This window comes from Melanotaenia boesemani, chromosome 20 (assembly GCF_017639745.1).
Source record: "Melanotaenia boesemani isolate fMelBoe1 chromosome 20, fMelBoe1.pri, whole genome shotgun sequence".
Lineage (NCBI taxonomy): Eukaryota > Metazoa > Chordata > Actinopteri > Atheriniformes > Melanotaeniidae > Melanotaenia > Melanotaenia boesemani.
This window is the reverse complement of record NC_055701.1, coordinates 469,603-490,696: the sequence shown is the minus strand read 5'-3', so window position 1 is coordinate 490,696 and position 21,094 is coordinate 469,603. Positions and strand designations below refer to the sequence as shown.

General features: G+C 45.3%; 1 protein-coding gene across 1 annotated transcript in view; it reads left to right on the top strand.

Moving 5' to 3' along the window:
* The first annotated feature begins 13,837 nt into the window (after positions 1-13,837).
* The window catches only part of gabra2a (gamma-aminobutyric acid type A receptor subunit alpha2a), a 41,346-nt gene continuing 34,089 nt past the window's right edge, over positions 13,838-21,094 (top strand). The window contains exons 1-3 of the mRNA XM_041972342.1: positions 13,838-14,069; positions 16,196-16,308; positions 20,009-20,076. Coding sequence (XP_041828276.1) covers positions 13,996-14,069; positions 16,196-16,308; positions 20,009-20,076 — 255 coding nt within the window. The 5' untranslated portion in view covers positions 13,838-13,995. The remainder of the gene's footprint in view (positions 14,070-16,195; positions 16,309-20,008; positions 20,077-21,094) is intronic.

Sequence of the window (21,094 nt, the reverse complement as noted above, 5' to 3'; positions counted from 1 at the left end):
CTTCTGTCTGTCTCACTCTCATGACGTCATCTTCCTTCTCCTTATCCACTCCTCTGCCCTCCCTCCACATCCTCTGCCCTGCCTGCTAACAGCTCTCTACCTCCTCCTGACCTACATGAGGATGAGAAACCGGACAAGGTTGGACTTCAGTCCCTTTCAGGTTCTCTTTGGCTGGCCTCCTAATCTTGGAGTAGAACCAGCACATAGGCTTCTACCTGAAATCTCCATTGGTGAGTACTCAATGTTGGGTTATTGCAAAACCTCATCCCATGTGCTTTCTGAAGTTTCACAGGTGGTGAAAGCAGCTAACCTGAAACCAGCTGAGACCGTGCCGCACTCGCTGAGCCCAGGTGACTGGGGTGTGGTGAAGAACCTCAGGAGAAAGCATTGGAGGCCCAGAGGTTCCCAGGTCCATACCAGGTGCTCCTGACCACTGGCAGCCACTGCAAACATGTCCCTACACCAGATGAGGACCTTCTACTGTCACAGCACCCACCACCATCACCATCTCCAGAAGTAGATTTCAAGTTACCTGATCCAAGTGGGTAGACCGACATGGGTTTCTGCACCAAAGTAGTGACTAGCAACAACCGTGACCTACTAACAACTACAGGGGCTCAAGTGCAGATGCTGTGGAGCAATGCTCATCTGCCTCTTCCTTTTCTGGTCCACATGGTGGCTGATGCTGCCACCTTCTGGAGAACTGGTGAAACATCATCTGATTGATCATCATGATGAGCATGACACTGGTATCAGCTGGCAAAGCCGACCGCTCTGAAATTCACTGGTACCAGCTGCTACATGTTCTCTCTGATTCCTCACTCCACACCTGCAGCACCCATCCTGCAGCCTTGGCCGGCGAATGTGGCAGCTGTGGCAAGTGTGTTGGTCACATTCACCATAGGTCATCACAACTGTGCACACTTCCTGGACATGAGTTACATAAGGAGGTATTTCCCGTCACTCAGCGACCTCTCTTTCACCCCAGCTCATTTTCCTTCAAAGTTCTCTGCACACAAAAACTGTCCCAGGCCCAGTGACGACTGGTGTAGGTGCAGTGACAACTATGGTGACTGTTCCAGGTGCAGTGATGACTGTTCCAGGTGCAGTGATGACTGTTTCAGGTGTAGCGACTACTGTTCAAGATTCAGTGAAGACTATTCCAGGTGCAGTGACGACTGTTCCAGGTGCAGTGACGACTGTTCCATGTCCTGTGATGACCGTTTTAGGTGCAGCAATGACTGTTCCAGGTGCAGTGATGACTGTTCCCTGTACAGTGATGACTGTTTCAGGTGCAGTGATGACTGTTTTAGGTGCAGTGAAGACTATTCCAGGTGCAGTGATGACCGTTCCAGGTTCAGTGATGACTGTTTCAGGTGTAGTGACGACTGTTCTAGATGCAGTGATGACTGTTCCAGGTCCAGTGATGACTGTTCCATGTCCTGTGATCACCATTTCACGTGCAGTGACGACTATTCCAGGTGCAGTGACGACTGTTCCAGGTGCAGTGATGACTGTTTTAGGTGCAGTGAAGACTATTCTAGGTGCAGTGATGACTGTTCCAGGCCCAGTGATCATCATTTTAGGTGCATTGGCGACTATTCCAGGTGCAGTGACGACTGTTCCAGGTACACTGACTAGTGTGTTGACTGTTTCGGGTGCAGTAAAACTGTCTCAGGTGCAGGGATGACTGTTCCAGGTCCAGTGATGACTGTTCTAGGTGAAGTGAAGACTATTCCAGGTGCAGTGATGACTGTGCCAGGTGCAATGAGGACTATTCCAGGTGCAGTGAAGACTGTTCCAGGTGCAATGAGGACTATTCCAGGTGCAATGACTACTGTTCCAGGTGCAATTAGGACTATTCCAGGTGCAGTGAAGACTGTTCCAGTTGCAGTGAAGACTTCTTCAGGTGCAGTGACGACCATTCTAGGTGCAGTGACAACTGTTCCAGGTGCAGTTACGACTGTTCCAGATGCAGAGATGACTGTTTCAGGTGCAAGGACGACTGTTCCAGGTGTAGTGACGGCTGTTCCATGTGAGGTGGCGACTGTTCCAGGTGCAGTGACAACTGTTGTAGTTCCAGTGATGACTGTTCTATGTCCAGTTAAGACTATTCCAGGTGCAGTGGCGACTGTTCCAGGTCCAGTTACGATTATACCATGTTAAGTGATGACTTTTCCAACTGCAGTGACTACTGTGATGACTTTTTCAGGTGCAGTGATGACTGTTCCATGTGCAGTGACGACAGTTCCAGGTGCAGTGAAGACTGTGATGACTGTTCCAGGTGCAGTGATGACTGTTCCATATCCAGTGATGATAAATACATGTGTTATCAGTATACTAATAATGATAAACAGGAGAGATTTGTAAGAAGAATTATGTATTAAGTTTATTATCATTATGCTTTATGTATCAAGATTTAGAAAAAGTACTCAGCCGCATTTTTGTGCATGTACTTGTTTCATGCTTTAGTTTGAAAGTACAAACATGTTCTGGGTCTGTGGAAAAAGAAATAACTTATTTTGCCATTAAATTGGTGTGGTCGCTGTCATCTGGCATATCTTATTCCAAGAATTCAGGTACTTTCAGATACCTTTGAACATCTACATGTCTAATAGGCCAGACGCAGAAGGGACGCTGGACAGAAATGGACATCTCACTGCTGGGGTTGTGTGTCTACATACATCAGCATTTCCAATGGACAGAAGAAATCATAAACAGGAGAGAATGTTAGAAGAATGAAGATCATAGTTTCATAATGCAGAGAGTTTTCTTCTTAAAACCTTTGCAAGCATATTTTGTGAATCATATTCTGTGAATCTTACATTTTATCTGCGTCTACGTGAGTATAATTGATTGATGTTTATTTGAACATAATGACCCACCCCTGTAAATTACAACAATTTTCAGATTCTATCACATTCTCTCTACCACTACCAGCCACTAAACAATTCCATAGAAACAGTTGTGCTAAGTTACAACATTTGGTCCATACAATCAATATCTCCCTATAGAATATGTTTTTATCATGAAACTATGTAATAACAATAATCATCGCGCTAACAACAATACAGGAATAATAAAAATAATGATACCATATATTAATATTATTCTTATTATGTTACGTAATGTATAAGCTTTAATAATCAATTATAATGATGGAGTTTCTCAGTAAGAACAATAATAATAATAATAAAACAAGAGAAATACTCCATCTATTCCAGACCATTTCTGTGCCGATCAAATATCATCTCTCTATATAGTGATTTAAATATTTGTATATTTCGACCCCGCCTGTGTTCTTCCCCCATCCTGGTCCACAGTTTGACCCACAAACAGACAAAAACTTATCCTGGTGCTTCTCACTAAGGGCATTTTAAAAACTGTGTTCCCTCGTAAACAATACCCCCGTCTCTATGGCTGGAAAGGTTCTGGGTATGGTAATAAGTTCCTGCTGGCTTTAAACATACCTGTGCTGTGTGATAACTAACCCAGTCCTGGAGTTTTAGTACTTTGGATTGTATAAACAGAGAGTTTGTATGATCCAGATAACTGGCTTTATGTGTAACACGAACTGCCCTTTTTTGTATTATTTCTAATGAGTAAAGTGTATTTTTAGAATTGTTGCCCCAGACCCTCTATACAGTGTACTAAATTAGGTAATATAAGTGAACAATACAGAATATGAAGTGAGTCGTAATCCAGCACCTGCTTCATTTTATTTATGATTGAGATATTTTTTACCATTTTATTTTCTATGTGTTTGATGTGAGGCTTTTAACTAATTTTATTATCTAGTATCACTCCCAGGAACTTTATTACTTTTACATATTCAATAATTTTATTGTTTATGCCTGTGTGTATATCATCTTTCGTTTTATAATTACCAAAGACCATTACCTGAGTCTGTCCTATATTCAGTGATAATTTGTTATTATCCATCCATTTTTTACTTTTTTTCTAATTCATTATTTATAGTAATAACTAGCTCCTTATAATCCTTTCCAGATAGAAAAATATTTGTATAATCTGCAAATAATATTAATTTTAGCAGTTTAGAGACTTGAAATATATAATTTATGTATATGTTAAACTATTTGTGGCCCAGTACTGAACCCTGGGGGACACCACAGGTAATCTCCATACATCCAGACACATGATGTCCCATCTTCACAAACTGTTGTCTTTCACACAAATAACGAGTAATCCAGCTCGCTCCCTCTCCTTATTGATGATTTATGGTGTCAAATGCTTTTCTAAAATCTATTAATATAGCAGTTGAATGTTTTCCTTCATCCAGTGCATTTTTTATTTCTTTGTTGCTTCCATTAATGCGAACAATGTTGAACTCTTTGCTCTAAATCCATCCTGACTGTAGTTCAGTAATTCATATTTATTCAGGAAGTTTTCTGGTCTTTTGTTAAAAAGTTTTTCTAGTATTTTTGAGAATTGTGGGAGGAGGGACACTGGCCGGCAGTTTGTGTCCTGATGTTTGTTTCCTTGTTTAAATAACAGTATTATTTTAGCTATTTTCATTTTCTTTGGAATGAGCCAGTTTGGAATAATAAATTACAAATATAAGTTAGTGGCTTTAAAATGCAATCAGTAACTGTCTTTATCAATACCATATGAATGCCGTCACAGTCAGTAGACAGCTTGTTTTTACATGTCATGACAACAGATTTCACCTCCAACTGTTACAGTCACTCTGCCACTCCTCTTCACTTCCCTGATCCTCCACACCAGTTCCTCATCCACTCATCAGCATTATCCCAACCTGTCACACCTGTTCCCCATTGACTCTCCGGTCCTTATATACTCCACCAGTTCAGTTACTCCTTGTCGGACCTTAATCCACACACCTAAAGGACTCACTCCCGTTCTGTCTCCAGATTCCTCACATCCATGTCGGTAATTGTATGGAATTGTAATTGTATGTTTATCTGCAGTCAGTGAATAAATCTGTTAAACGTCCCCTTGTCTCCCTGGAGTCCATGTGTAACACCAATCATCCGCCACTCAGAGGAAGATTGAATGAGGATGATTCCTCATCAATGATCCACTCACAACGACTTTTCCATGATCTGGAATCTTTGCTGCCAACTCTGGTCCAACATTAATAAAAAAGTTCTTCATTCCATTTACTACGTCCTTCCTGTCATAGTTACCACCTCAGTTATCAGTAAAATACTCTGGAAGCGTAGTTTTCTCTGTCCCAGATGCTTTTATATCATTCTTCATCTCGTTCAGCTTTTTCCTGGAATATCATGTTTTACTGGTTCTTATTATGTCGGTTAACTTGTTTTTATATGTTTTATATCTCCTTTCAGATTCTTCAGTTCTTAATCTGATAAAGTTAAATTTTTATATCTCTAACTTTTATAGTTAATTATAAGTGGGCAACTTCTATCATATAATGGTTTATATATGTATATAAATGTATGCCATGTCTACTTCTGTTTCCCTATAAACATCATCAAGTCATCTTTTAGTGCATCGATAGCGTCTTAAGCACATAATCACTTTTCAATGTTTGTTTTACTGCTTTTTTTCTTTTCTTACCCTCATTAATTCCATAATGAATGTTGAAAAAACAACACAGGTAAGTGGTGACTGATGTTGCTCGTCAGTTTACAACTCATCATATTGTGTTCGATTACGTTTGTAAAGTTGTCATTTATCAACAGGTTAAACTAAACGGACGGTACTTTATGAGCGGTAAGCAGTGGAGACTAGTCCGCCCAGACGATGGACTCTGTGAAAGTAGATGTTTTTCACATTTCCTCTGGGAGCTTCAGGTGAGTCTGGATGAAGTTTTTCACCGTGGTCCTCCTCCATCTGCTCTGGAATCCCTGCAAATACAAGAATGTCTCTCATGCTCTGTGCCTGCAGATTGATCACCGTTTCCTTCATCTTCTTATTTTCCTCCGAGAGTCGGGTCAACCTCTCGGTGAGGGATTTTACAGACTCTCTGACACTGGCGTTGTGTGCAGACAGAGTTTCCATCTGCTTCTGGCTGAATTCCAGTGATTCACGCAACGTCTGGAACTCCTTGTGGAGAATTTCTACCAGGCTCAAACCCACATCAACACTACTGAGTTTCTTATCTATAGAGATCAGAACATCCGTTGAGTCGTTCCCCGGTGGTGAAATAGCTCCAGGTGAATCCTAGTTTCGCTGTCTCTTGGCCTTGGATGAGGTGGAGGAGGTAGATGTTTGGTTTGGCTTCCTCATGACGATTCTGTCGTAGCAGTGATCTATAAAATCTGTCAGGCTGGCCAAATCCTCCCCGCTGTGGCCAGAATGGACCTAAAGACACTATTTAACTATTTTCAAGAATATTTTGATTAGACTGGCGAAAACACAATGGAATGAATGTTTGAGTGCAACTTGTTTGAATCTGCCAGCATCAAAGTTTGGACCACTGTTATCAGCGTCTGGACTGTGGTCATCACAGTTTAGACCACGGTCATCAGAGTCAGGACGGTCGTAATCAGAGTCTGGACTACCGTCATCAGTCTACACCACCACTATCCAAGTCTGGACCACCGTCATCAGAGTCTAGACCACCGCCATCTAAGCCTGGACCCCCGTTATCAGAGTCTGGACCGGCACCATCAGAGTCTATACCACCATCATCAGATAATGAGAGTCTAGATCACCATAACCAGTCTGAACCACTGTCATCAGACCCTGGACCACCATCATCAGAGTCTGGAACACAGTGATCAGAGTCTGGACCACCACCATCTAAGCCTGGACCCCCGTTATCAGAGTCTGGACCACCACGATCAGTCAGAAGCACCGTCATCAAAGTCTGGACCACCGTTATCAGAGTTTGGACTGTAGTCATCAGAGTCTGGACCACCGTCAGCAGTGCCTGACCTGCCATGTTCAGAGTCTGGACCACAGTCATCACAGTCTGGATTACTGTCGTCAAAGTCTGGACCTGCACCATCAATGTCTATACCACCATCATCAGATTCTGGACCACAATCATTAAAGTCTGGACCATAGTCATCATAGTCTAGACCGCCACCATCCAAGCCTGGACCACCGTCATCAGTCTGGACTGTGGCCATCAGAGTCTGGAGCACCGTTATGAGAGTCTGGACTGCTGTGTTCAGAGTCTGGAATAACGTCATCAGAGTCTGGACTGCCGTGTTCAAAGTATGGACCCTAGTCATCACAGTCGAGACCACCACATTCTAAGCCTGGTTTACCATTATCAGAGTCTTGACTGTGGCCATCAGAGTCTGGACCATGGTCATCAGATTCTGGACAACCGTTATAAGAGTATGGACTACCATCATCAGAGTCTGAACCGTGGTTGTCAGAGTCTGAACCCCGTCATCAGAGTCTGGACCATCATCATCTGATTCTGGATTACCATTATCAGAGTCTGGACAACCCTTATGAGAGCATGGATAGTTGTTATCAGAGTCTGGACTGTGGTTATCAGATTTTGGACAACAGTGATCAGCATCAGGACCATGGTCATGAGATTCTGGACTGCTGTTATCGTAGTCCACACTGTATTCATCAGATTCTAAACCACCATCGTCAGAGTCTGGACTGTAGTCATCAGATTCTAAACCACTGTTATTAGAGTGTGGACCGTGGTCATCAGAGTCTGGACTACCACCATCAGAGTCTGGACCATAGTCATCAGAGTCTGGACCACTATGATCAGTCTGAACCACTGTCATGAAAGACCGGACCATTTATTTCAGAGTCTAGACTGTGGTCATCAGATTCTGGACAGATTCTGGACAGAGTCTGGACTGCGATGTTCAGAGTATGGACAACCATCTTCAGAGTGTGCACCCCATTATCAGACTCTGGAGTGCTGTTATCAGAGTCCTGACCCCGTCATCAGAGTCTGGACCATGGTCATCAGATTCTGGCCCACTGTAATCAGAATCTGAACTGTGGTCATCAGAGTGTGGACCACCACAATGTAAATCTGGACAGCTGACATCAGAGTCTGGATTGTGGCCTTCAGATTCTGGATGACCATTATCAGAGTCTGGACCGTGGTCATCAGAGTCTGGCCCATCCTAATCAGAATCTGGACTGTGGTCATTACACTCCAGATCAGCACCATCTAATTTTGGACCACCATCATCAGAGTCTGGATTTGGTAATTAGAGTCTGGACTACTGTTATCTGAATCTGGACCATGGTCTTCAGAGTCTAGACCACATCCATCTAAGTCTAGACCACCCTCATCAGCGTCCAGACCACCATCACCAGAGTCTGGTTTTAGTAATTTTTTTTTTTCTTTTTACCTGTCCTGTCCAGCATCCTAACATACAGAACGTGGTCTGTGTGCCATATTTTGCTTGACAGATTTGTTCTACCAAAGGGAACATGTTATATACATGTTATATACATGGCTGCCCTTGATATTTGTATAATTTTTATTGGAATCTTATTTTCTTAAGTCTTTATATGTCAGTCCCGAACCTGAAAGGAAGTTAGAGGAAGAGGGAAAAAAGGGAGAAAAGGACAGGATTAAAATGTGTAATAACAGTTGTTTAGGCTGCCTAAAAAAAACAAAAAAACAACTATATAAACTACCACAGTACTACATGATACATAAAGAAAATAGGATAATGATGATATGAAAAAGTACAGTAGTCATCAAACGTACCTGCAGAGAAATGTATCAACACACAAACATCAGCAACATCTAGTCAGAAGCAGATGGAGAGACGAGCACGTTTGTGAGCATGCATGTGTGAACGTGCATGTGTGGCCATGCAACAAGGAAGAAATGTGTGCTTGCAAGGGGGCCGTGATCACGCCGCACCCCGAAGCATCCCAGCAGGTCCACAGAACACCAAGCCCAGGACGGCCAAAGCAGACAGAGCAGTGGCCCACTCAGACCAGAGCAGAGGGGCCCCCAGACTGGAGCCCCCCGGCACGACGGGGCAGGGGCACCGGTCAACCCTGGGTGACGGTGAGCAGGCCCAGTGGGTGAGGGCAGGTCAGCCCACAGGCCCAAGGGCCACCCATTCCCCCCAGCAGAGCCCTGTCCAGGAACCTGACAGGGCCCGACTGCCCCAGCCAAAACCATCGCTGGCCACGTCAACCCAACACCAAGGCTAGGCACCCCAGGGACAAGAACATGTCCACAGGCAGGATCTCCCGAGCCGGAGGGAGGCAACCCCCAGACCCTGAGGCACCCCCCCTCCCTGCACGGCCCCCACCACAGCAACCCGGCCACCCAGCCCCAGGCCAGCCCCCCCGACAGCCCCGGACCCCCGGTTGCCCCCTGGCCCACCCCAAGGAGCACCAGCCCCAGGCCACCAAGGCCCCGGATTCGGTCAGGCACACAGTCTCCCACCTAATGACCCTCCCGACCACTGACCCAGAGAAATGGCCACGGCCGATGGAGCCGCAAGGTCCCCCAGCCAGCCCCACCCCCGACCCCCACAGAATGCACCCCTTCCCACTACGTGATGTGACTAATCAGCAGGGTCCAGGGAGACTGAGAGTTAACTGATTGGTGTTGATTTGGATGCCGATGCAGTCTCTAGACTGATGTGATCCAATTTCTTTACTGGTTAATATTTAGATTGCTTTTAGACTTCCAGTTCACTAAAATAGTTTTCTTTGTGATATATAAGGCCGTGAGGACCATGTGTGCTTTGTTAGTATCTATTGATGTCACTTAAGACACCCAGTAAACAAAGTTTAGGACATGCAGGAATGTTACATCTGGTTGGAATGGATTTAGTAATTAGAGTCTGGACAGTGGTCATCAAAGTCTGCATCACCATCCTCAGAGTTTGAACCACCAGAGGTATAGGTTACAGAGTGTTCTACATAGGTTATGTGTACTATGTAGTCTATTGGATGTCCTATTTGGGCTACATGTTCTATGTAGGCTAAGGAATGTCCTTCGTAGGCTATGTGTTGTATGTAGTCTGTGCATTTCGATGCTGCTTACCATTTGTGAAATGGGACAGCCTACCTAGCTGACAAGTATTTTCCACAGCAGCAGCATAGGACGCTGAATCAGTTAAACTCTGAAATTCCCCAATTTGCATATCATGGGATTCTTTAGTGAACATTAACTCAGACCTAGTCGTGATGTAAAATAATAAAAAACTATCTGAGGCTACCAGCTGTTTTCCAGCTGGTACTCTCTTCATTAACCCCTTTAAAATCCAGGAATATCAAATATTACAGAATTTTGATGCTATGTTTAACAAAAAATTTTATGTACTTGGTTTTGTCACATTTCTACTAAGTGAGGTAAATAAAAACGTACTCTTCCTAGCTTTGTTGCTCATTCCCCGGCGTCTTGTGTGAAATGAATTCTGGGAGTAAAGAAGCTGAAGGATCCACCACCACCAGCCTTTTACATTCCAGCTGGAGCCCGGGTTTGTAGGGGGGATTCAGAGGAGCCTTCCATGTGAGACAGTGCTTGTAGGAGGGAAACATGATATCTATGGAGACAGTAGAGGAGTCCAATGATTGGTTTATTTAGCAGTGGTGTCATAGATGGTCTGTATGGACCCTGAACAGGGTCTGATGTGACCTTCCATCTGGTTTAACTGGTCTCGATAGTACCCCCTACTGGTGAGTAGAATAATGCAGCAGGTGAATGATGAACACACATGTGTAAATTAAAATAGGTATGTTCTTGTTCTACAAGATTCAGGCCATTTCTTGCATTTCAAACCAGGAAGTTCAGAGCTGTCAGACTTTTCTAAAGATCCAGTACGACAGAAGCATTTCAAGGTGATACCAGGAAGATGGAGCAGATCCTCGGTTTTCTCTGGTAGAACTCCAGGCTTCTTATTTTCTGTTTCTCTGTAAATGAAGGGAAGATTCTGACCCGAATATTTTATTAAATGCCAAAGATACAGTGGAGTTTTTATATGTTAGAGTGCTTGACCTTTTCTAGGTTCATTGTTTTGATGTGGTACTAGTGTGTTGTTCAGCTCCCCTTTAACATTTCAGCATGATCTCTAAATACTGGATACCTCCATTTTCTCGTCTGTTAACAGAAAAACCAAACACCATCTGTCATGCAGGGAAAACTGAGGTAAACTTGTGTTTCCTCCACAAAGAATCAAACATCTGACTGGAATTTATGTTGCAGCTGCAAAGGTGAGAACATTTCAGACTACCTGATTTCATCCATTATGTAACGCTGCACACGGTGAGTTCCTCAGCAGGAGAATGAGCTACACACTGCCCCCTGCTGGCGGCAGACTGCCATGGCAGATCTTAGAGGTCTGAAACGGCCCTGTTCTCCTCCCTGATTGGTCACGCTTCATCTTTCAGGTTATTTACTTCTGATATCAAATGTTGTCTCAGCAGCAGAACCAAAGAACGGTCCTGATGAAGACGACGACTCGGTACTAGAAGGTGGTCCTGATAAAGAGGACGACTCGGTACTAGAAGGTGGTCCTGATGAAGAGGACGACTCGGTACTAGAAGGTGTCCTGATGAAGAGGACGACCCGGTAGTAGAAGGTGTCCTGATTAGGAGGACGACTCGGTACTAGAAGGTGTCCTGATGAAGAGTAAGACCCGGTACTAGAAGGTGTCCTGATGAAGAGGACGACCTGGTACTAGAAGGTGTCCTGATGAAGAGGACAACCCGGTACTAGAAAGTGGTCCTGATGAAGAGTAAGACCCGGTACTAGAAGGTGTCCTGATGAAGAGGACGACCCGGTACTAGAAGGCTGTCTGATGAAGAGGACGACTCGGTACTAGAAGGTGGTCCTGATGAAGAGGACGACCCGGTACTATAAGGTGTCCTGATGAAGAGGACGACTCGGTACTAGAAGGTGATCCTGATGAAGAGGACGACTCGGTACTAGAAGGCGGTCCTGATGAAGAGGACGACTCGGTACTAGAAGGCGGTCCTGATGAAGAGGACGACTCGGTACTAGAAGGTGATCCTGATGAAGAGGACGACTCGGTACTAGAAGGCGGTCCTGATGAAGAGGACGACTCGGTACTAGAAGGTGGTCCTGATGAAGAGGACGACTCGGTACTAGAAGGTGGAGCCAATAAAGAGGACGACTCGGTACTAGAAGGTGAACCCAATAAAGAGGATGACCTGATACTAGAAGGTGGTCCTGATGAAGAGGACGACTCGGTACTAGAAGGTGTCCTGATGAAGAGGACGACTCCTTACTGGAAGGTGGTGCTGATGAAGAGTAAGACCCGGTACTAGAAGGTGGTCCTGGTGAAGAGGACGACCCGCTACTAGAAGGTGGTCCTGATGAAGAGGATGACCCGGTACTATAAGGTGTCCTGATGAAGAGGACGACTCGGTACTAGAAGGTGGTCCTGATGAAGAGTAAGACCTGGTACTAGAAGGTGGAGCCAATAAAGAGGACGACCTGGTACTAGAAGGTGAACCCAATAAAGAGGATGACCTGATACTAGAAGGTGGTCCTGATGAAGAGGACGACTCGGTACTAGAAGGTGTCCTGATGAAGAGGACGACTCCGTACTAGAAGGTGGTGCTGATGAAGAGTAAGACCCGGTACTAGAAGGTGGTCCTGATGAAGAGGACGACCCGCTACTAGAAGGTGGTCCTGATGAAGAGGACGACCCGGTACAGAAAGCGGTCCTGATGAAGAGTAAGACCCGGTACTAGAAGGTGGACCTGATGAAGAGTAAGACCGGGTACTAGAAGGCGGTCCTGATGAAGAGTAAGACCCGGTACTAGAAGGCTGTCTGATGAAGAGGACGACTCGGTACTAGAAGGTGAACCCAATAAAGAGGACGACCTGGTACTAGAAGGTGGACCCAGTAAAGAGGACGACCTGGTACTAGAAGGTGGACCCAATAAAGAGGACGACCTGATACTAGAAGGTGGTCCTGATGAAGAGGACGACTCCGTACTAGAAGGTGGCCCTGATGAAGAGGACGACCCGGTAGTAGAGGGTGTCCTGATGAAGAGGATGACTCGGTACTAGAAGGTGGACCTGATGAAGAGGACTTGGTAGTAGAAGGTGGTCCTGATGAAGAGGACCACTCGGCACTAAAAGGTGGTCCCAATGAAGAGGACAACACGGTAATAGAAAGCGGTCCCGATGAAGAGGACGACTCGGCACTAGAAGGCGGTCCCGATGAAGAGGACGACTCGGTACTAGAAGGCAGTCCCGATGAAGAGGCCGACTCTGTAGTAGAAGGTGTCCCGATGAAGAGGACGACTCGGTACTAGAAGGTGTCCCGATGAAGAGGACGACTCGGTACTAGAAGGTGTCCAGATGAAGAGGACGACTCGGTACTAGAAGGTGGACCTGATGAAGAGGACAACGCGGTACTAGAAGGTAGTCCTGGTGGAATGAGCTTAGTTGGTTGCAGTTTTCATGTGTTGCCAGCAGATGTCGCAGACGGATCTTATTTGTTTTCATGGCTAAACTTTTTTCCCTTGTTTGCACTGATTGGTCAGACTTGAGTCTTTTTTCTTTATTTAGACTCGTCCGGTTTTAATCCTGCAGGTAAACACCAGAAATGAGTGTCAGCTGCAGCATTTTAAGCTGGAATTGTTTTTCTCCTGAGTCAGCTGAAGCGCCTCAAAGAACCTGAACACAGTAATCTGATTACTGCTCCATCAGTCAGAAGTAGCGCGCGCGCCTGCGCTCGGGCTTACGTGGCCGCCTCTCTCCCCAGTTTCATTTATTCTACATATAAATCACGCCACGCGCTTCATGCAACTTGAGCCGCGAGCGCAGTCGTGGACATGGATGAACTGGACCCTCCGCGCGCAGGGTGATGGACTGTGCGAACGCGTGTGTGTGACAGTAACGGCTTCATCTCTCTGGTGTCCTACCGCACGTCGTCGCACTCGCTCCGTCTCCTGGCAACAGCGGAAACACCTGTCGGGTTTCAGGTAGCGCTGCGGGGTTGTTTTCTTTTCTTTTGTTTTTTTCCACGTGAATGTTGTTCAGAACCGCGCGCGTGTGCGTGTGTGTGGACGCGCCGCGGAGCTTCCGTCTTGTTTCCAGGCTTCATGATGAACGGACGCCGGAGATCCGCTCCTCCTCTGCCGGTGCTCATCTGCTTCCTCGCGCTGTGGAACACACGGTCAGTCCTCTTTACTGTCGCTCCTAAACCGCTCCACTCCTTTCATTAGAAACCGGAATTTAAACAAGTTCTAGCGCCCAGAGGCGCACGCAGATCCGCTCTCTGCTCCCAGATAAAAATGAAGCTCTCAGAGAATCTCATCAACAAAATCCTAACTTCTTCTAAAAGAGGAAGAGGAAGATGGAGGAAGATTTCTATCTCCTGTAGCTGGACTGAATCAAACTCGAGAGGGGAACCTAATCTGGAACCAGCTGCCCTTTCAGCAGGTGAAAATCTTGCATCTCCAGACCAAGAGAGACGTCCTGGAAAAACTGTTCAGACCTTTGATGTGGATCCTCCATCCACTAGACCTTCTCGTGGATCTGATTCCTATGCCTGAGATCAAAGTTCTACACAGAGAACCGTAATGTGTAAAACTCCTGGTCCAGAGTCCTGATCCAGTCCTTATGTTTTCATCTCTGACTGGTCTTGTGCCAGACCAGTTCTAGTCTTGGTCCTGGACCAGTTCCAGGGTATCTTAACTCTGAGCTCTGAGTCCTTCAGGATACAAAAAAGGCTCCAAACTCGCAGGAAGAACCAGAGTTGTGTCGACACGTAACAAAGAACTGGTTTGAACTGGATCTTTGTCACAAAGTCGCATCATTTGTTCCCGTTTCTGTAGTTTCACGTGTAAAATCAGCAAAGACCTGAACCAGGACCTGAGATATGCATCTGGACCTTCAGCTGACCCATCTGCTGTGGGCTGAAGGCTCATCAGAAATGGTCTCCATGGAAACGTGACTGTCAGGACGCCAGTAAAGGCTGAAGTAGGTCACATGACACAAGAACTGGATCCTCCCCAGAGCCCGGATCTCAACATTACTGAAGCAGTGTGGCGTCATCTGGACCGAGAACGCAACCAAAGGCAGAAACATCCAAAGAAGAGCTTTGGAAAGTCCTTCCAGGATCCTGGAGAACTGTTCCTGGAAAGTTCTTCAAAGATCCTGGAGAAATGTTCATGGAACCTATGAGGAGGAGTGGTGGGAATGAGTTTACATATAAGCCAATAATCATGTTTCTGAGGCCAGTTTTAATATTGAAGAACATAATGAAAGACTGAGCCCAGGAGAACACGCTAGAAGCTGCAACCATGTGAAATATTTCACGCTGTAATGACGCTGATCTGTAAATAAAAACCATCAGGCGCATGTTTGCTCATTCAAACCAAACCAGATGCATCTAAAACTCACGTCTTCCATCAACAGTTCAGCCGTGAACCTCAGGCTGAAACTGGATGCGACTGGGTAGGTAGAGATTCCCCCGACTCTGCCACCACCCACACTTATTAAGTCTTTAACCTTTAAAAGTCCAGGCTTTGTAGAAATAACACACAGATCAACAGTGACCAAACCTTTTCTCATCTCATCGTTCTCTCAAGTCTTGGCTTTCAGGAGAAAAAATATTGTTATTGAAACAAACACACAACAGAAACTATTTCCATGTTTCCACTTTTTCCTCATTTCCAGTTATTCCTGCTACTATTTACCTGCTATCCTCACTAAACCAACTCCAGCTCAGCTGCTTTGTGGCGCCACCGTGCATCAGAAACGTCTTCTTGGCTTTATTCCAGCCATAGAGGAGCATTATTTTTCTTCTTTTCACACACACATAGAACTTTCTGCTCACTGGTTGATCTTTGGCTGCTCCTGATTGGACGTTACCGTCAATCTAAGCTCTCTGATTGGTGGAAAGTCTGACAGGAAGTGGCTTCATCATCATGTCCAGGTCTAAATAGAGGTCTCTTAGCAATGTAGTAGTGATGGTGATGTTTTTATGGTGAAATGTGATAAATAATGCTGTTATCATGGATCATGGTGGATTTACCAGATAGAGTCTCTGAATAAAACTACATTTAGTGGCTGGATTGTAAACCTCCTGGACGGGATAGAAATGCTGGAAAACTTCCGTAGATCATCTAAAGAGTAAAATATCCATCACATTTACCCCACAGAGCTACACACCACCGCTCCTGGTGGAGGAGAAGGTGGAGCTCGGGGACACCTGGTGCAGGTTTAAGGGTTAATGATGTTCCTTCAGCAGGTTAAACGTCTCCTCTTTCTAACTTTGTGGCTTTTCCTTTCATTTAGGTCTAAAGCAGATTCCAATTCAACTCAGAACTCCAAAGACATCGCAACCTTTACCAAGATCCTCGACAGTCTTCTGGATGGATATGACAACAGGCTGAGACCTGGACTGGGAGGTAAGATGAGGATCTCCATGACAACCTTCTGTAATCATCCACTAGTCTGCAGAACAAGCTGCTTCCAGTTGAAGCCACAGAGAAATATTCTGCCCACAGAACAGCTCTGAAAAAACTGAATGAGCTTTAAAAGAAGAAATACATGATGTCTGCATGATACACATACATGATTTAGGTTTTCCTAAATGTTCTTCAACCCACTTTCTAGTGTTCCTGCTCAAAACAGCTGAGATTTAATCTGAGGTGCTGCTGTGTTAACCCTCTGGTGCATGAATTATTACAAAACAGTACCACATTTTTTAAATAAAGTATTTTACTTCTACAGACATGCACATTGATGTTTTTCTGTTTTTTAATCTTATTTTAACTTTTACTCAGTGTATTTATTTTTCTATGTGATCTATGAAAATAGTTATAAAATAATATCTTGTCATATTAATATAATATAAATTTTCTATAAAAAACATCTGGATTATTTTCTTGTCCTGTTTATCACTGAGGTAAACTTGGTAATTGTCTGCACGGTGGTGTGGTGGTTAGCACCGCAGCCTCACAGCAAGAAGGTCGCCGGTTCAAATCTCGGCTGGGGGGAGGTTCGAACCTTGAGGGTGGTGGCCTTTCTGTGTGGAGTTTGCATGTTCTCCCCGTGTATGCGTGGGTTCTCTCCGGGTTCTCCGGCTTCCTCCCACCGTCCAAAGACATGCATGTTAGGTTAATTGGACACTCTAAATTCTCCGTAGGAGTGAGTGTGTGTGTGAATGGTTGTTTGTCTCTATCTGTGTTGGCCCTGCGACAGACTGGTGACCTGTCCAGGGTGTACCCTGCCTCTCACCTGTTAAAATGCTGGGATAGGCTCCAGCTCACCCGCGACCCGAAATGGAATAAGCGGTCAAGATAATGGATGGATGGTAAACTTGGTAATAACAATGTATGTATATCTACTATATCAAATGCTATTCTTCATACGTGTCAATACGTGGCAGAGTGTTGGTGACTCCCTAATGTCCAATGAAGTTGCTAATGTACGATCCACACCCATGCATACATTTAAAACAGCCTTTAAATATGTCTCCACTGTAGTGGACACTACGCACCAAAGGATGAAAGTTTTCGAGGGTTTATTTAGGTAATTATAGTTTATAACCATGTGAAAACGCGCCGCACGAGACAGGAACCTTCAGACTGAAGCAACATGTGGACGTTATCTGGCCAGTCTCATGCAGCTGGATTGAAAGTTCCAGAGGTTTTGGTGGGGAGATAGCTAGCTGGTTTTCAGTCAGGCCCTCGTCCTCCCATCAGGAATCTGGGACATACAACTCTGTCCCACCGTCCTCAAACTCATCTCCAGCTCTTCTTCTGTGGTGCGATGTCATTTTATCCAAAAGCAGATAAAAAGTGGAGGGAAACTCGGCAAACATGGAAATACAGTAACCTGTCAATCGGAACTAGGAGGGCATATCTCCTCCCAACTCCACCTTCCATCAGCTGATTTCCATGATTGATCCTCAATTTAATCCTTTGAGCCACAGGAATTACTCTGATATTACCATGGTTACATCCATACCAAATTTCAGCAGTAAGGAGTTCAAATGCCGCAGTAACCAAGGTAACAGGACACTAGGTCCTGAAAACAAGGACTGTTGGGTTCAGGTTTCGTTCCTCATCCAGGGGTTCTGGCTTCATGGACAGCTGGGAGAACCAGGAGGCTTCACAAAGGGAGCAGAGGAAACCTGAGAAAGCAGCTACACTATAAACAAGGCCCAGAAGCCGCGACCGTCCATGTTTACGAGCAGCTGCAGAGAAAAACAGGCGGAAACAGGAAGGAGCTCACAGCTGCTGGCCATGAAGTAGCACTTTAGCTAGTAACGGAGGAACACAGCGTAACGGTTGCTAAGTTACTTTAGTTAAAGAGTAACGCGTTAGAGTATTAGTTACTGACAGAAGTAACAGTGTTACGGTAACGTTTACTACCCAACACTGCTGACGTTCAGTCGATGTCTGAAAAATGAAATGATTCCTGGAACCGATCCTGATATTATTATTCTGTTCAACTGCTCTAAACAACAAAATTATGGTCCTTCTGCCTCTTATGTCCCATTTTACCTCAGATTTTTCTCATTTTAGCTCAGGTATTACACAATTTGTCCCATTCTACCTCAGGTGTGTCCTAAGCTATCTCAGGTATGTCCCATTCTGCTTCAGGTGTGTTGCAGTCTACTTCGGGTATGTCACAATCTTCCTCCGGTATCACCCAATCTTCCTTGGGTATGACCCAATCTACAATAGGTATGACACAATGTACCTTGGGTATGACTCGATTGACTTTGGTTATGTCACATTCTACCTCAGGTTTGACCCAGTCTGCCTCAGATATGTCCCAATCTACCTGGTTTATATTGAAGGTCCTGATACAGGTCTTCCCTCCTGGTTCTGGCTCTGATAAAGGTTTTCTTTCCTGGTTCTGTTCCTGATAAAGGGGCTCCGGTCCCAACCAATCCTGGTCCCGTACCACTGGGTGGTGTTACCAGAACTCTATCCACCACTCCAGTGTAGAAGATCATCATAATCCTTCCTCAGGGGTCGCTGGACCCCCTCTCCACCAGAGTCCCATTAATCCTCAGAGGGTTGGAGTCCCTCTGCTGGCTCCTCCCATAGTCAGTAATCATCTCCTTAGTTGTGTCTACATTTAGTAGGAGTGTGTTAGCATGGCACCACTCTGCCAGGTTCTCCACCTCCCCTGTCTCCGCCCGCTCATCATCGTTGTTGATGCAACCAACTGAACTAAAGTCAGTGAACAGCATCCTTACATAGTGCCCTGTGCTTGTCCAGGTGGGTGAGGGTGGTGGGCAGTACCTGGGAGACGGCGTTGTCTGTGGATCTGTTTGGCTAGTAAACGAACTGAAGTGGGTCCAGAGACTCAGGGAGAGAGGCAAAGACCTGAGGGCCACAGGGCGGTAGTCATTAAGGCTGGCTGGAGAGGCGTTCTTTGGCACAGGGATGATGATGATGGCTCTTTTAAAGCAGGCAGGGACCACAGACTGGCTCAGAGAAAGGCTGAACACCGTGGTGAAGACAGGAGCTAGCAGGTCAGCACAGGACTTAAGCACCAAACCAGGAATGGCATCCGGTCCTGTTGCCTTCCTGCAGCTCCCTCCCCTCAGTGTTCTCCTCACGTTGTGTTCTGTCAGGGTGAGTTCAGGTACCGCTTAAGCAGAAGGAGTCCAGCTAACTGCAGCAACTAGCATGCTTAAACCAGCAGAGCTAGCGCCAGCCTCAAACCGTGCATATAAATTATTCAGGTCCTTAGCCAGAGCGGCGTCTGCACCCACCAGAGCGGGGCTCTCCTCCCGTAGTCTGTCATAGTTTGCAGTCCTGCCACAGCCTCCTGGAGTCATGACGGTGGAAAAACTGAGACTCCACTGACGGGGTTAAATATCACAAACTACAAGGAAACATCGAACGACAAAATGATGAATGATGAAAAAATTTAACATAAGTTAAAACAATGAATTAAACCATAAAGAGAAATGTAAAATATTTCCTGTAATTTCACATGTGTTTCAGGATGTGTGTAGCCTACAGCTATCTTTATTTTCATCAGTTGTCTGGAAAAGAAAATGAAAGAATCAGGATGAAGGTGCAACTTCCACCAGATGTTCAGCTTTCTCCAGAACTCAGTCCACCTTTCTTTCTTTTCTAGACCGAGTCACCGAGGTGGAGACTGACATATATGTGACGAGCTTTGGGCCAGTGTCCGACACAGATATGGTGAGTTTTCCACCACCTTCATCCTCTTGGGTGGAGTTTTCCACCTGCCTCCCAGTCTACCTGATGGCTGTTGCCATTGGAAACCAAGCCAGTTTAATCAGCAGAGTGATGACATGGCGAGGGTCAGCGTGTGTTATCTTTGCTGATCTATACTAAAACATGAATGATTATTATGTGTGAAATCTATCTGAAGACGACATTCCAAACGCTGCTAAGCTGTTCCGTCTCATTAAAGACTGAAGCCCAGGAGAGAACACAGCAGACCTTCACACCCAGATTAGATGTTTTTCTTTATAATGATATTTCTCCGTTATGTTTTAGTTTCATTCTTGAGCCCCCCCCCCCCCCAAAAAAAAAAAAAATCCAGATGAGAAAGATCAGCAACAATAAACATCTTACATGAACTGCCCCGTAAAGAAAAACAACCTGCGTGATTTGGTCTGTTTTCAGGCTCTTGTGGACAAAATAGAACCACCAGAAACCAACGGGGGCAGTGTTGAGCAGTAAAGCTGATGTACGACCGTGAAAGGAACAGAGAAGAAGATGCTGTGATGCGTTTAATGTCCTCTCAGATCTCCTCCATCTCCATGTTTGTTATCATCAAACTGACATCAGAACGCTGCACTGCCCCCTGGTGGCTGTACTGGCTAACAACCACGCTCACGTAGGAGATGACAATACAACGTTTACGTACATAAAGGGAGCAGAAGTGAGTCTGAAGTTGAAGGACGTGGTGTGAAAGCTAATGGAGCATCCAGTGAAGCAGAGACAGGAAGTGATGTAGATTAACATGGTGGAGGTCTGGCTGCTTCCTGCTGGACGCATTCTGGTGAAAACTGGGTCAGATCTGACCGCCAAAGTAAAACCAGGAACCAGACCACAGAAATTTATTGTTGCTCTATTATTTACTTGCAGTGAGTGAGCCGTTTCAGATTTTTTTTTTTTCTTTTTTATACCCTGTCCTGTCCAGCATCCTAACATACAGAACGTGGTCTGTGTGCCATATTTTGTTTGACAG